The following is a 16,699-nucleotide window of genomic DNA, read 5'->3' as shown; positions in this document are numbered from 1 at the left end:
TCGTGCTGGCCACGTGACTATGAAAACTGTCTACGGACAAACGCTGGCTCTACGGCTTGGAAACGGAGATGAGCACCGACCCTTAGAGTCAGACACGACTGGACTAAATGTCAAGGGGAACCTTTACCTTTACCTGTGTCTCAGAAGGGGTGGGGGGACCTTATCATGCAGTCTGTTGAGCTTTAGCAGTGGTCTAGTTATACAGCTGCGTCACGGCAAAGAGACTGCACAGGAAAGACACCACTGGTTCAGTTCCTTCAACGTCCATGGCCGAAATCCTGACGTCATCAGTGGCGAGAGTTTTACATTTTCAGATTTCTACCCAAAGGACCCAATGCTCCCTGGGCTGTGGGAGTCACCTCCTCTCCGAACCCCAACCTCTTTCCTCTTTTCAACCAACCCCCCCGCCCCAAGGAGAGGTAGCGTCAAGCCAACCTAGACGCTTTTCGGCCGGCAAAGACTGTTGGACGCCAAAGCATCCACGCGAGCTACTGCAAACATCTAGAGGCACTTACTTTGCTCTTCTTACTGCTTGACATTTTGTTCTTGAGGTAGCTGAATGTGCGGCTAACTTTTGTTCCACTTTTTCCTTCCAAGTCTTTTCTGGAAGGGCTGGGGGGCAAGAAGCTGCCGCTCTCCTCGCTGATGCTGAAAGACAAGGGACAGAACATCTCAGAAGACAAGGCAGGAACCCACACCACCTCCCCTTTCAACCCCTCCAGAACATTTTCATCTTCCCGTTCTACATTAACGAAATGCCAATCCCTGTGGGGCTTGCAAAAATCAAATTGATGAATCCCTTTTTTAAAAAAATGAATAGATCTGTATGGGGTTAGAAAAGATATTTCGAGGGCTTTAAAACATGGGGCGGGGAGGTTTGTGGCACTTTTAAAACTGGTGTATTCATTTTGACATTGGCTATCTCCTTCCAGTGGTGGCGCTGCGCGTTAAACTGCAGAAGTCTCTGTGCTGCAAGGTCAGAAGACCAGCCGTCGTAAGATCGAATCCACGGGATGGAGGGAGCTCCCATCGTTCGTCCCAACTCCTGCCAACCTAGGCGTTTGAAAGCATGTAAAAATGCGAGTAGATAAATAGGTGCCACCTCAGTGGGAAGGTGATGGCATTCCATGTCTAGTCGCACTGGCCACATGACCACGGAAACTGTCTACGGACAAACACTGGCTCTACGGCTTGGAGACGGGGATGAGCACCGCACCCTAGAGTCGGACACGACTGGACTAAATGTCAAGGGGAACCTTTACCTATCTCCTTCTGAGGAAATAACTGTAACCCTGAATGCTAATGGCAAAGTAGAACTATTAGCGTTAAAAAGGCTGTTAAAACTTCTAAAACATTTTTTTTGTTATGCTAGAACGGATTAGCATGACTAGTCTCTGAAAATGTCATTTTTCCCCTTTTTCTAGTCTCAAAATGCACTAATCAACATGGGAGGAGGGAATGCAGAGAACCGATCGTGTTAGGTGCCACCAAGTCACTTACAACTTACAGAGACCCTATGAATTAATGACCTCCAAAGGGTCTTATCATTAAGAGCCCGGCTCAGGACTTGCAAACTTTGGCCATGGCTTCCTTATTGAGTCAAACAATCTTCTCTTTGATCTTCCTCTTTCCCTTCCTCCCTCTTCAGCTTTTCCTAGAATTATTCCCTTTTCCAGCGAGTCTTATCTTCTCATGATGGTAGCCCCCCAAAAGTAACTTTTTCACAAAAAAACATTTTTATGGTTGGTTCATGTGTGTCTTGACAGAAGCTAAAGAAAATGGTAGAGTTGGTTTTAAAAAAAAGGCTGGTAACTCTCATGCATATTACAAACATGGATGGTGCTTTCTCTCCCTAGCAAAGGGTCCCTGTGCTTTCAACAGCACTTAGCTGGCAAATTCTGCAGGTGAAGATTGAGGCCATTGCCAGCCTGCAACGAACGGTAAAGCCTTTCTCTCCCAGCAAACACAAATTCCAAATAGCCACAGTGCCCTCTACCGTTTCAAGCTGCAAATCCAGCTTCCTGAGAAGCACTTTGAGGAAAGCCATTTAGGAGGCAGCAAATTTTTTTTTTAATTTAGGGAAACATGGTTGGAAGTGAGGGGGAGTGCATATCACCAAATATACAAATGAGTTTATTACAGACACATTGATTGACTAAGAAGACATGCTCCACCACAGCTTGGTGTGTTTGTGTTCTGTGCTGTCAAGTCGAAACCCACTTACCACAACCCTAATAGGGCTTTCAGGGTGAGTGAGACATTTAAGGAGTGGTTTTACCAGTTCCACTCCCCCAGTGACTTTCACAGACAAGAGTGGGGATTCGAACCCAGGCCTCCTGAGTCCTAGTCCGCCATTCTCTCCACTACACCACACTGGGCAGATGTAATTCTTGGAATAAAGGTACTTTTAGAAACTGTAGGTGATCAGGGCAAGCTTTCTCCTTTCAGCTGCCTTTTTTTCCAGATGTAATCTGTTGCAGCAGATGGAAAAACAAGCACTCTCCGACTCTTTAGAACTACCCTAATATTCACAGTCATGCAACTTGAATCGTTCACCTCTTTGCTGAGTTGATTTCTAGCCCCTTTTCTTATGGGACTCAACACACAATGTCACGCAACGTTGTAACACATCCAAACCACAAAACAAAAGTGAGTCCACAAGATTTAAAACACGGTTATTAAAAATACACAATTCGTAAGACCATAACATAAGCCGGATGGCTAGCTCAGTGGTTTAGGCCTCTGGCTGCAGAGCTGAGAGTTCAGTTCCCCAACTGTGCTTCTTGGGAAAATAGCAAGCCTGGGTGGCCTTGGGCCAGCTGCATAGTCCTAGGGTGCCCCTAGAGGAAGGGAAGGGTAACACACTTCTGTATATCCTCTACCTGGAAAACCCCAAAAAGGGTCACCGTGAGTCAGAATTGACTAGATGGGACATGATTACAGTATTATGTTTATATTAAGACCATAGCATAAAATCCCTTCTCAGTTAAAAACCCTTATTATTTGTACTCCTCCAGTTTATTTAATTGTTCCATTTTCATTGAGCACCTTTTCTTTAACTAGTCCACAAGATTCTTCCTGAACCCGTGACGTTAGAGCTTGCAAAGAGAATGACAAAGTACAAATCTCTTCCTTCGGAGGATGCAGAAAAAAATCCATGCATAGCTCACCTCTGTGTCAGCGAACTGCTGGTACTGCTGAAGGATCGGTTACCTGGGGAAAAACCAGAAGGACATGTTGTAGCAGGAAGACTTGGTGAGCAAAATTTCATATATCATTCACTAAGAAGCAGGTGGGAAATCTTTAGCTTTTCAGAGGTTGTTGGACACTCAACTCCTGTCCACCCCAACCCAGCAAGACCACTGGTGATGGGCATTGTAGCTCACACCTCTGGAAGGTCACACATTTCCTGACCCTTCCACACCAAACATTTATTAGAAATGGGTGCAAATGAACAACCGTGCTAGATCTGATTTTCCCACTACCTCTATCATAACCGTCGTTGAAAAGAACCGTTCATATGTTTCCATCTGACAGGAGACTAACCGGAATAACAAATGGATATACGATGCTGATCAAAAAATGGAATGATGGTATAGAAGAATGGGAAAAAATGAAATATGTTTCTACAGAGCCAAAACAGCCCCCTTTTTTTGTCTTTACAGTGGTGCCTCGCTAGACAGTTACCCTGCATGACAGTTTTTTCACTAGACATTGACTTTTTGCAATCACTATAGCGATTCGCAAAACAGTGATTCCTATGGGGGAATTTTGCTGGACAATGTTTGGTCCCTGCTTCGCAAACCAATTTTTGCTAGATGACAATTTTCACAGCTCCCTCTGTGCTCGCAAAACAGGTGTTTTGGGGACCTAAACTTCGCAAGACAGCAATTTAAACAGCTGATCAATGGTTCGCAAAGCGGCTTTTCTATGGCCGATCTTCGCTAGACAACGACGATTCTTCCCCATTGGAACGCATTAAACAGGTTTCAATGCATTCCAATGGGGAAATGCTTTTCGCTAGACGATGATTTCACTAAACAACAATTTCAGTGGAATGGATTATCATCATCTAGCGAGGCACCACTGTATTCTGAAATCAATACAAACATCTCTGGCTGGGGAAAACCAAACACTGATGATTAAAAATTCATAAGATTGCTGACAATGTTATGAGCCTACAAGTTCAAAAGGACAACTTCCAAGAGGAAGTAGGGTAGATGTTCTTTGTCAATTTCACCCCTGAGCAGCAAGTGCGTAGGCCTGTCACTCTATGTTTTCCAGAAGACTATTTTCTGAAGGTTGGGACACAACTTCACGGTAAGAAGTTCCCTGTCGAGAATTCGTGTGGTTCCTCAAAACTACCTAGTGATGGAACAAATCAATACAAGGGGGGAAAAAAGTCTTCAGCTCTGGAAGTTGTGCTGCAGGTACGTGATATATCTATATCAATATCTATGTTTTCTCATTTGACATATGGCCTTTTGGGACATATTTGCTTAAATTATTCAGCTTGCAATTCAAGCCATACTGTGCCAATCAGAGTTCACCTTCTCAAAATTTGCTAAAGTTAAAATAGCCAACACTGAAAGCTACTTTAAGTCCTGGTCATTTCAATCACCCTGTTCATAATGTGACTGAGCCTAGATCTAACTTTCTCGGTTAAAAAATTCAGCAGCATTTAAGTAATGCTCCCTTAAATGCCAACGACAGAGAAAGTGGGATCTCCAGGAACGAGCTGAGGATATTGCAACAGTCAACGTTAACGGATTGTCACTTCCCTGTAAGCAAGACTGAACGACAAAGCGCAAAACCCCTCAAAAGCATCATGTTGATGTGCTCTAACATAAGATGACCCTCTGGGTAGGTTAATCAACGGATGAGACACACCATTCTTGATTCAAACACATATGGTTCAAACATACACATCTGTGAGTCTTAACTATGCGGTTTCCTACATGCAGACACGTGACAGCAAAACTGAAATGGTGGCACTCAATGCACGGCTGTTTCAAAGCATGTCCCTCCCTCTTGTCCATATACAGGGCAAAGCCAAGACAAGGATCACGATTCCACCAACAGGAGGTAGGACGAGAAAGCTTTCTCACAAGCAGCGATGTCTGTAAGCAACAACGAAAGCAAGATGCCAGAGTGATGCTGTTGTACTGTTGCTAGCGAAACTCAACAAAGGGCAGGAGAAGCACAAGGCACGAAGCCAACATTTGAGCAACTCAACAGCGTCACTGGAGAAAGAAAGAAAACGAAGCAAAAGACGCTTCCCTGGCTAGCACCACTCAACGCCAGCTTCAATTCTGTCCAGATTACTTACTATCCAAGCGTTCCTCATCATCACTGGAAGAAGAGCCAACAGAAAAGACAGTTTTAGACTTAGGAATGAGCGGAGAGATGCTGAAGGAGAAGGAAATTCGTCTGGGCGGCCGCGTCCGTCCCTGGGCTGAGAAGTAGGTTAACAGCAGACGTTAGAGCATGCATTTCAACCACCACCAACAAATATACAAACAAACAATAATTAGGGGAAGGGAAGGCGGGAGGGCTGAAAGAGGAGCCGAGAGCAAGCCAAGAGAGAAGCAAAAAGAAGGGCCGCATAACGGAAAGTTTCAGAAACAAATGCACGAAGCCAGAAAGACAAAGCAAAACCCAGACTGAGAAAATGCAGGTTTCATTCCATGCATAAGTTGCAGATATATTTTTTCTGAAAGCAGTTTTTTCACAGACGTCCGTGAGCAGTGCTTCAAGCTGCCGAAGCTTCTCCTTCACAGCCTCTGGGAGATTAGTAATCCTCCCGTTTTTGTTTTGTTTTGTTTTTTGGTAAAGACCCAGGATCTCAATGTGATTCCTTCTGCATAAGGTAGTTCACTTCCAGTACGGGTCAATTATGCCTTTGGGACATCCTCCTCCTCCTTTTAAACGGATCACTAAGTAAAAGCAATTGACCCAGGCCTCGAGAGAGTCACTTCATGTCAGCCTAAATCCCAATAGCTGTAATCACAGCTGTCCCTTTTTCCAAGTGGCCGTGATCGCTTCTTTAGATTCATAACAGGTCCTGCAAATGAGATCCGCCTTGAGGTGGTGGTTTATCAAAGCTGTGGGGTGTGCTTCAAGGCCAAGCAGAAAATCAGATGCCTGTTTGCCACACATCCAAGCCTATTACTCTAACCACGACATCACATGCCGATGCCAAACTCAAATCTATTTTTTTTAATGCATGGACTGAGCAATGAAGTGGGAGCATCAGGGGGCCTCTTCTACACTAGAGGATGGCTATAAGCTCACGGTCAAATCCACAACTGTTCTGCTGCTTCAGGAGATTCTCAACAAGAGAATGGCCGAGGTGGAGTACAGACGTGGAGGATCCCACCTCAAGGAAGACCAAGAAATTCACAGAGAGTAGACGTTGTTCCACTTCCCTCTGCATCAAGGTTGTGCCAAGTATTCCCATAAATTAGTATTTCCCAGATAAGTGCCCCTCGAGGGACACTTTTTAGTTCGACAGTGGCTCTCTGCCATGAAGAACTGGACAATTCAAACCTACTGGATGCTGAGACAGCCCAGCATTATTCAAGCTCAGCTCCGTGGAAGTAGACTGGGCTGGAACTGTGATGCATACAGAGGCAAAGCATGCCTCTCCTATCGAAAGGGGGCTTTGAGTTCATTGGTACTTTTCAATTATTCAATTCCTACAGAGATGACTACCAATTAGTTGCAGGATACCCACTTTGCAGGCAGAAGATCCCAGATTACACCTCATCAATCCGTAAAAGGGAAAATGATTCTACATAGAACATTTTAATATGGAATCGTACTTAAGTACGATTCCATATTAAAATGTTCTATGTAGAATACAACCCCCAAACGGTGGTACCCAGATGTTGAGGGGAAGAGACCTTAGCTCAGTGGCTTTGCATGTAGATTCAATCCTGGCTATCTCAGATTGAAAGAGAAAAGCAGCAGGTGAGGGGAAAAGGTGGTTGGACAGACACTCTGAGTCACACGGACTCACTGAGTCACACTGGCTCCAAAAGATAAGGTAGATAAACAGCCAGATAAAGCAGCTTCCTATGTTCATAACTTGATCTCTTTTTCCTTTCTGATGGCTTGCTCTTTCGCCCTTTGGGGATTACTGCTTTAAACAAGCGAACGATTAAATGCAACGCAACTCAGGGTACGATCCAAGCCAAGGTAAGCAGCAGGACAACTGCTCATTCTAAAGGATCAGCTTCTCCACCACAGCAGGTTCTAGATATGCCCTTACCTTGCAGAAATCTTTTTACAAGATGCAAGTAATTCTTTTGGACTCCTCCTGCCCATTACCCCGCAAAGCAGTAAGAGTAAAGATAAGGGTATAAGTCTTACGGTGGAGTGGGGGGGGTGGGGAAGGTTCTTGACGCCGCAAGGGAACTCTGAAGGATCCTAAAGGCATTGCAAGAAAGCTATGACCAACAGCAAGGCTTCCATGTTCTCAACAAAATCCAGCCCAACTAAACGTACAAAGATCGTCGTTATTTATTTTATTTATCTCCGGGCGGTTTACAATTTAATTATACAGGCTACACATTGCCCCCCCAGCAAGCTGGGTACTCATTTTACTGACCTCGGAAGGATAGAAGGCTGAGTCAACCTTGAGCCGGCTACCTGGGATTTGAACCCCAGGTCGTGAGCGGATTCATCGTAATGCGGGGCAATCGTAAAGCCAGGCACCACTGTACTAAGTTCCAGTGAAGTCATCTGGGAAGATGCACCAACCACACCTCTCATTCTCTCTCCAGCTAGCACTGGAATGGGACACAACTGGAGGGCACCAGCTTGATGGAGAAAGGCTGCTCTCCAGTAAAAGCTGACCCGTCAAGCAACTTAGGGTTTGGAAACTCTGGGGGAAAAAAGTCTCAAGACAGACAATAAAACCAACGCGAGTGGCTGGAGAACCAGAAAGACGGAGGACAGGGACTTACCACCCCTCCTAGTCCCCCACATTCTTCTGTTGACTGTTGATTGCCTCCTCTCTAGGAGGGCAAGGAAGCCAGCTGTGACTTATGCAACTTGGTGGAAGGACTCCGCCCCCAGTGAGCTGCCTTTTTAACCCAGGCTGCTCTGTCTCCTCGGGATGCAGGAAGCCTGGTGCAAAGGGGCTGGACTCTCTGGGACTGCTTGTTTTTGATTCCTCTATTTGCAATGCACAGATTTCACCCCAAACCCTAAATTTATCTCTTTTTTTGACCGCATTGGCCAACTCAACTTGGCCCTGCAGCTGGGTTGTTGTCATAAAGCCTGCTCTGTTGCTGCTTCTTCTTCTTCAAACAGGAAGGGCCCCCAGTGTTTCACCAAGTAATGGAAGAAGCCAGAGCATGCGCTGATGGACTTTCTCTTTACAAGGAGGGGAGAAGCTGCAAGTTGATCTCTTGGCACCTCTCTTTGGACTGGATCTTTGCACTGGATCCTTGCTTTCCCGGTCTGCTCTCAAAAGCAATGACCATCGTTATCTAGCCAGAATTTCTGAGGCTTCTGATTTCTTCCTCAATCCCCCATTTTCAAACAGTGTTGATACCCAAAAGGAAAGTCCCAGAGGACTCCGGGGAACTCCTTGTGTGTAACATGGTAGTTATCCAATGAAAGTACAGCCCCCAATCAAGGCTTTTGAATTTATCCTGGTGGTTGTTGAATTCCTATCCTGAACTGAATAGCTTTCTTTTTTGGGAACGTACAGTTCTTGGTTATAAAAATAAGGCCCCCGCTCCTAATTTTGGAGGTGCCAAAAGTCATCATTTTAGATATGAACCTCTTTAAGAACAGATATCATAAATGGCACATGAGCGAACTGCGCACGCACCCACGGGCCAAGAGACAGAAACAAAACTTTTTTTCTGCATGAGTCAACCTCAGCAGGACTACAAAGGGGAGGGGAAAAAACGCAATTGCCATCTCTTATCTTTATTTTATTTTTTTTTCACTGAGGGACGTCATTCCCTGATAGCTTCAGGCGGCCTTAAACTGCATCCCCTGCCCCCACCCACCCACGCCCTGTTGTCCAACTTTTAAGAGCTTGTGCAAAACGTCCAGTTCTGGAAGATGTATCTGTAACAGCCAAACCATCCGCTCACCCCTCGCCTCTGGGTAGCTGAAATGCTGGGCTGAAGGCTCCTTTTTCAAATGCAAAAGAAAGAAAGAAAGAAAGAAAGAAAGAAAGAAAGAAAGAAAGAGAGAGAGAGAGAGAGAGAAAGAAAGAAAGAAAGAAAGAAAGAAAGAAAGAAAGAAAGAAAGAAAGAAAGAAAGAAAGAAAGAAAGAAAGAAAGAAAGAAAGAAAGAAAGAAAGAAAGAAAGAAAGAAAGAAAGAAAGAGTCCATGGGCCCGACATCACAAGACCTCCTCAAGTACGTTTCTGTTCCTCCAAACTGCACTTACACAGGAACCTTCAAAGTCAAATTCCCTTCGCTGCACAACGGAGTCAGTGGCTCAAACTCCAGCTGGGTCTAGCAACTAGATTTAGATTTTGAATCCATGGATTCAGCAGGCTCATCTAGTTAAGATGACCAGCTGGGTTCTGACTACAAATCTGACTTCAAACCAGTCAACATCCGTATTAGTTCAAGGCTTGAGCAGCTTGCCATGTCCATCTTCGCAACTAGACTTTCTGGCAGGAAAAATCTTGGCTTCTTCCTTGCCTCGGTGCTCAGGGACGACAGAACATCGCTGCAGTAAAAGCAGAGCTGGAAACCCTCCATTTTCCAGACAAACACTCTCAGAATATCCTGCCCACTATCTGGACCAGGCTGCTCGTTGTTCCCTTAGGAGAAGAATTCTGGTTATTCATGGTTGAAAGTCCCTTCTCTACTACTTTCTCCTGGCACGTGGTTGCCTATCCTGAAAGTGAAGGGGTTTAAAAAAAACCCCACCAAACAAACAAACTGCTTCTCACTCTTAAAATATGGATCTTTATGTCTTATCCTCTGTGTCTGTTCACACACTGTCCTGGAAATTGGTAGGACGAAGAGTAGTGCATCGATGATATTGATAAAGAAACCCAGACAAAAATTGCATTGTGATCCACCTAGAGGTTGCTGGCCGCAATGCAATTTCAGGAACCATCATCCTTCCCTTGAAATGTGGACTTTCCTCACCACCACTTGAGAAGGCCTATCTCTGCCAACTGTGATGCCAAGAAGAACTCAGAAAGATTACTTTTCCAGATGGTAACTCCAAGAACCCTACAGGTCATGTTGGTCGGGGGCCATCTAGAGCTATTGTCCAAAAAAAGTTCAAAATCTGAAGAATCTGATGCCAGCCCTATTGTTTATTGTTCCATTTTTCTGCCCAGCAATCCAACCTCAGAACCCAATTCCACAAAGAAAATTGTAGAAACCAAGAAGCGGGAGAATTTGTAAAAAAAGGTCCAATAGGCTTAGGCTGGTACGAAGCTTCTTTCTGAGATGACCAGAATGTTTTCTTGCCATGAGAGAGAGAGGAAAAAATCACCAGTCCATCAAGGAAAGTTGATTAAAAGCAAGAAATCCTCCTCCACCACCCACTTTCCTTTTTCTTTTATGTGTTTGGTTAGCAACCAGGAGAGAAATATGACTTTTGGTGTTCTGTTGTTGTTTTTTCTTTCCTAAAAATATAAGGACATAAAATGATGGGCTTCAAAAACAGGAGGAACATGGGAGTGACTCTTCGAAGGGATGGACATTAAAAGTGTGTGCTGTTTTGGTTACTGTTGCTAAGAGACACACAACCTCCAGTCAACATCCGCATTAGTCACAAGGCTTGAGCAATCCAAACGGATCTTCTAAAAAGGACTTGTTCCTCATAAAGCAGCTGCCGTATTCAGAGTCTCCCTCCCAAAAGATGGGACTTAAGTTAAAACACAGAGCATGTTGTGGAATTGGAGCTTCTGCTAAAAACATATGGCAGCTATTGCTATTATTATTATTCAAAAACTCCAGGCACAGTCAAACTTGTATAAACATTGAGTGGTATTCTATAACAGATACAAGTTTTAACCAAAAATCTATCTTTTAAATATAGACACAGTATGTACACGGTTCCTAATATTGCTGTTTTGTGTAGCTCTGGCGGTGTGATTTCTGAGATCTGTAACTGCTTACAGTACTGTGTGAAATTTTTTGGATAGCCCCAATGACTACGGGGACCACGGAAGTGTAGTTTCTTCCAGAGGCAAGATGTTTCGAAGGCGGGGTCTCTGTATCTGATTAGTTTTTTCCAATTCTTTATTTTCAACTCTGGCACCTCCTGGAATTGCAATGACAAAAGGCAAGGCTTCCCCCCCCTCCACCTCTATCACAATATATCTTCACGAGCAAGTCTTTCAAGGTGGATTAACCTAAGAGACAGCAGGGTCTAATAACTTTATTTTTTTTCCCCCCAGACTATGATTCCAAGAATTTCTCAGCCTGAGGTAGAGGGTTCCAGTATGTGTGCTACACCAGAGTAACCTTTCTGAGCTGCGAGACAAAGGAACGACCCTATGGTCACTACATGAGTCCCACGGCTCATCCTGAACATACTTGATCTTGTCTGATTCTGGAAACTAAGAAGCACTTGGTCTGGTGAATGCATACATGGGATTCCACCACGATATACCCGAATCCCTATGTAGAAGAATGTCTGAAACTGCGGCCTGTCTGAACAGACAAGACTGGGCAAGACAGACCAAAGATTCGCTCATAACAGAAAGCTCCTTCCTGCGTTTCTAGTGTGGGTCAAGCCCAGAGGTGGGAGAACTTTCTGTCAGGGCCTACATTTCTGCAGAAGAAATTTCTCTCAGGAACACACTGGCAGTGTCGTGCCCCGCTGGACAATTACCCCGTCTAACGACGAATCCGCGTCACAATGATGTTTTTGCAATCGCTTTTGCGATCGCAAAACAATGTTTTAAATCGTTTTTTTTTCACTGTGCGATTTTTGGTTCCCAGCTTCAGGAACTGATTTTCGCTTTACGACGATCAGCAAACAGCTGATCGTCGGGTTTCATAATGGCCGCCGGCTGAAGAAAATGGCCCCCCGCTGTTTTCTTGGATGGATTCCTCGCTTTACAGGCACTGAAAATGGCCGCTGTATGGAGGATCTTTGCTGGATGAGCAGGTATTCAGCCCATTGGAATGCATTGAACAGTTTTCAATGCATTTCAATGGGTTTTTATTTCGTTTGACGTTTTCGCTCTACAGCGATTTCGCTGGAACAAATTAACATTGTCAAGTGAGGCACCACTGTATTGATTTGTAGGAGGACAAAGAAGCTCACTCTCCTGTTTTCCAGACACTCGATACGATCACAAGGGTGGCTGAAGTGCCTCTTAAAAGCCACACAGGGCTTCCTAATACAGCCTCATGAGTCAAGACCTAAAAGGAATGGTTTTTCCAGCATAAAATGGTCCATCACACCACCGATAACTCTGGGAGAGGTGGGATTTCCTGGGGGTGGGTGGGGTATGACTGGCCCCATAAAAGCTACTACCACTTGCACAGGTGTGCGTCTCTGTGCGTGTCAGTCCCGAAATAACCTTTTAAAAAAATGCATCAAGAACTGAGGGCTGAACCCTGGCTTCTGAACTATAATTAAAATAAAATTATATGCTGCCAAGCCACTTCTGATTTATGACAGCCTTGTCCAGAGTTTTCTTGATATAGAATACTCAGATGTTGTCAACCGGTCCCTCCTTTCGGTGGCACTCTGAGACTGTGCAGCTTGCCCAAGGCCACATAGGCGGCGGTGAAATGCAACCTCATTTCACTACAGACATCATTGCAATTATGAAATTAGGTAAAAACAACCCCCACCCAAAAAGAGACAAAAAACACATCCTCTTTTTTAAAAAAAGGAATATGTGCAGAATTCTACTATCCATGCTCCTGAGGTTGGATTTCTGATCAGAATAGAATAGACTCCTCTAAAAACTATGGAATCAGATTATTCTGAGTAACCAGCACCCCTACCTCTGGGCGATACAGATGGATTCAGGTTGGATAGAGATCCTAAGAACAATTACATCATTCTCATTAGAGTCAAACTCCTTGAGATGCTCAACGGACCTCTACAAATCAATGTTCACAGACATACATAGCTTCTGGACCAGCAAACCAACCCATAAAATAGGCATACAATCACACAACAGAACATACGCCACCACTTTTCAGCTTCTAAACAGCACAAAAGTAGAGATTATTTGCCCCGTCTTTCACCACTCAAGCTACATGTAGAACAAGCGAATGTTCATTCTCAAAAAGAGAGAGAGAGAACATTCATGATAAGATGCCGGTGGTCTCCTTGCTGGTTTGTATTTGCTTGTCTGTCTGTTTTTTCAGTACAGCAGGGTTGATGTTTCGCTCAACCACAGAAGAAATGGCATCTTCTGGGAACAGCTGGGAATTAAAAGATATATAATGATGTGTGTGTTTGTGTGTGTGCACATATGTATATGTGTGTGTGCACTCACATGCATGCTATGTGCATGCATGTATATGCAAATAACAAAGGTTCACTGTTATTTCTTTCTCCTTATCCTAGCCCCTCATTCTTTTTAATTTATCCTTATGATGGGTTATTTCAAGATGTATCACAAATATGATGGAAGTATATCCATTAAACTCCACCCAAACAGCACTAAATGACATGGGTAACATGTCAGCCAATGTGGCATAATGCTTGGAGTACGGATTCAGGGAGACCGCGGTTTAAGTTTGGGCGAGATTAATAGTTTGGAAACAGTCTGCAAAAATGTGAGCATTTTCAAATAGGTCTTTGAAAAATGGACGGAAGAGGCTACAGACAAGGTGGCAGGAAGGGGAGAAGATGCAGAAGTCCATGGATGGGGCCCTATCTGATGCCTACATCCCTAGTCTGAGGTGTCTCCCACCAAAAAGACGCCCAAAGCAGCAGTGCTGGAAAACGCTGGAGACCAGACAAGAAAGGTTAGCACCCTAAAGCAGCTTCCGGCTCTCATCACGTTACTGGCAGCGAAGCAGCACACAGCCAGTGCGGCGTTGCAAAGGCAACGGCGCGATTAGGACCCTCTCCAGGCACCTTGCTCCTCAGCTGGAGAGGGCAGGAGAGGAGAAGGCCGAGAGTCGAGTGTACTCACTGTCTGGTCCAGTCTGAGTGATGGCCATCAGGGACATGGATTTGGTCAACGGAGAAGAGACAGGATTTGGACAGAAGTTGAAGGCACGCGGCTGCGATCTTTGGTGTCTCTGTGGGGTACAAAAGGAACCCGATGAGTTCATCCGCCTTCAATGGACAAGGCGTGAGAGCCCCAAGGAGAGCCCCAAGAAGCCCACCCTACAGATCACTTCCCATCCCAACAATCTATCTGTTGCTTCCTTTGGTTCCCGTTGGCCAACCCAAGTGATACAAGCTCTACCTCCATTGGCCAACCCAAGTGATACAAGCTCTACCTCCGTTGGCCAACCCAAGTGATACAAGCTCTACCTCCGTTGGCCAATCCAAGTGATACAAGCTCTACCTCCATTGGCCAACCCAAGTGATACAAGCTCTACCTCCGTTGGCCAACCCAAGTGATACAAGCTCTACCTCCGTTGGCCAACCCAAGTGATACAAGCTCTACCTGGGACAATGCTCCCTTTGACTCTCTCCTCTCCTGCAGGAGTAGTAACAAACCCCTCGCCTGTGTACCCTAGACACCTTCCCCTCACTTGCAACTAAACTATGTTGGCAAGTGGGCAAGGAGCTGAGATGTGTGATAAATCAGAGGACTCCTTCCGGGCACCTGGGGAGGAGGGAGAATGGGCATACAAGTGCTCTCTGGCTGGGTCATGACTCTCATCAAGAACCGGGCGTTTGGAATCAACATTCTTGGACCTCTGACGTCTGCTTGGTGAACTCTGGGAACATGCCCAGAAGCTTGAAGAAGTCTCTGAATCTCTGGCAGCAGAAAAAGAACCCCTTCAATGCCATACCCTAACGACAATACCCACCACATCAGAGGGGCAGGACATTCTAGTTTTTCCCATGCTCTTGGTCTGCCAACTCCTTTCCACCTTGTCATCCATCGCTATGGCCAATGAATCAACCCCTGGTTTCCCCAAACTTGTTTAGAGGCGCACCTCTAGAAAGATGAGACCACCCAACAAGATAAAACTGCCTTACTGCAAAACACTTAGAAGAACCATTCACCTGGCGGTCAAAGCCTCTTGCTTCCACTTGCTCGGATTCCAGTTCTTCTTCTGTGAGGGAGACCAAGGACCCTCGCTCATCGTTTGTCAGAGGGCTCTGCTGGAGGTCTGGGGCGTTCAGAGAGGCCGCCTCCAGCCCTGAGGACGGCTTCTTCAGGCTGTCGGCCTCTCCAGCAAGACCCTCTAAGCTGTAACTGGAGACAGACAGCGAGTGTTAGACTTGCAGAGGTTCGTGAATGGACTGACCACAGAAAACGATGTGCCAGCTAAGGCATGCTCTGGAGGAAGGCTCCCAAGGAAATTGTGTTTCAAAGGAATACACTGCCAAGACACTGAGCACTGCCTCATCTCTTTGGTTAGTTAGCAGGAGCTAGCATTAGTGCAGGTAACAGTGACAACAACAGAAGTTGACATGGTTCGTGTGCAATGTCTCCTGTTCTGTGCAAGCAGACCCATATCTACAGATTCCAGCAGAATTTTTTTTTTTTTTTTGGCAAGAAAATCTGCATTCTACTCAGGGGAACCCTGGCTAGCTGCAAACTTTGCCTTCTAGTGGAGAAATGTGGCTTTCCTATATCTCAGGAACATCTTTTTGAAGCAGATGCAAAGAAAATATTGTCAGCAGGAGCTGGCGATAGCTCGCCTTTTCACAGTTAGCAAAATTGGGATTATCGGTGATGTTTGTATCACCAGGTAAAGACCAGATGGACCTCTTTATAGGAGTCTCCCTCTTTGCCTTCACCTGAGTCAGGAGCAGAGTAACTTCCTCATACGACATAGCAGGAAAGAGTGGACTGTTAGCATCCAAAGGCTACATGTGGCGATAGACTGAGAGCTACATCAGAGTGATGGACCTCACCAAAGGGGCAGAGCTGGCCCTCTCATCTCACCTTCTCAGTCTTTAACACAGAAACACAGTCTTCTTGTAGCCTTCAACTCTCTCTCTCTCTCTCTCTCTCTCTCTCTCTCTCTCTCTCTCTCTCTCTCTCACACACACACACACACACACACACACACACACACACACACACACACACACACACACACACACACACGTATCTTGGCATGCAGGTCTGAATTTCCTTTCTCTTTGCACTAAGATCCCACCACATACCCACTTCACCACAACTGCTAACCAGCTACGTACTTGATACTTTCTCCAATATACAACAGGCAAGGAGACAGGTAAGTTTGAAAAGGAGGAGGTGGCATGCTTTTATAGGCGGTTGTCAGTGAGGCATCATCTCCCTTTAAACTCCCTCTCAACAAAACACTTGGTGATCACCTACTGCCCAGTTCCCATTCCGTTAAACTATCACTGACACTGTTCAGATAAGCTACACACTTTTTAAAAGTTCATTTTCTTTTGAATTTGGAAATTTCAACCAGACTCCAGTAAAACCAGGAAACATTGCACCAACATGGATAAATCACAGCAAAGGTAACAGGCATGAGTACAGTGACATTCTGGGTCACCTATGTAGAGTGAGAATTGCTCAGAGGCGACTAGGTGAGGAAAAGTTTCTAACTTGGAAGAG

General features: G+C 45.2%; 1 protein-coding gene across 11 annotated transcripts in view; it reads right to left on the bottom strand.

The window, feature by feature from the left end:
• The window catches only part of AKAP13 (A-kinase anchoring protein 13), a 211,561-nt gene that overhangs the window by 37,461 nt on the left and 157,401 nt on the right, over positions 1 to 16,699 (bottom strand). For 9 of the 11 annotated variants that reach the window (XM_072981791.2, XM_072981794.2, XM_072981795.2 and 6 more), the window contains 5 exons: positions 15,163 to 15,355; positions 14,111 to 14,219; positions 5,330 to 5,455; positions 3,171 to 3,213; positions 516 to 648 (listed from right to left, as the gene is read on the bottom strand). In XM_072981791.2, the coding sequence (XP_072837892.2) occupies positions 516 to 648; positions 3,171 to 3,213; positions 5,330 to 5,455; positions 14,111 to 14,219; positions 15,163 to 15,355 (604 nt within the window). The remainder of the gene's footprint in view (positions 1 to 515; positions 649 to 3,170; positions 3,214 to 5,329; positions 5,456 to 14,110; positions 14,220 to 15,162; positions 15,356 to 16,699) is intronic. The other 2 variants (XM_072981798.2, XM_078381163.1) reach the window with 1 other exon arrangement.

This window comes from Pogona vitticeps, chromosome 12 (genome assembly GCF_051106095.1).
Source record: "Pogona vitticeps strain Pit_001003342236 chromosome 12, PviZW2.1, whole genome shotgun sequence".
Classification (NCBI taxonomy): domain Eukaryota; kingdom Metazoa; phylum Chordata; class Lepidosauria; order Squamata; family Agamidae; genus Pogona; species Pogona vitticeps.
Note: the sequence above shows the minus strand (reverse complement) of the source record. Positions and strands in the feature narration are given on the sequence as shown.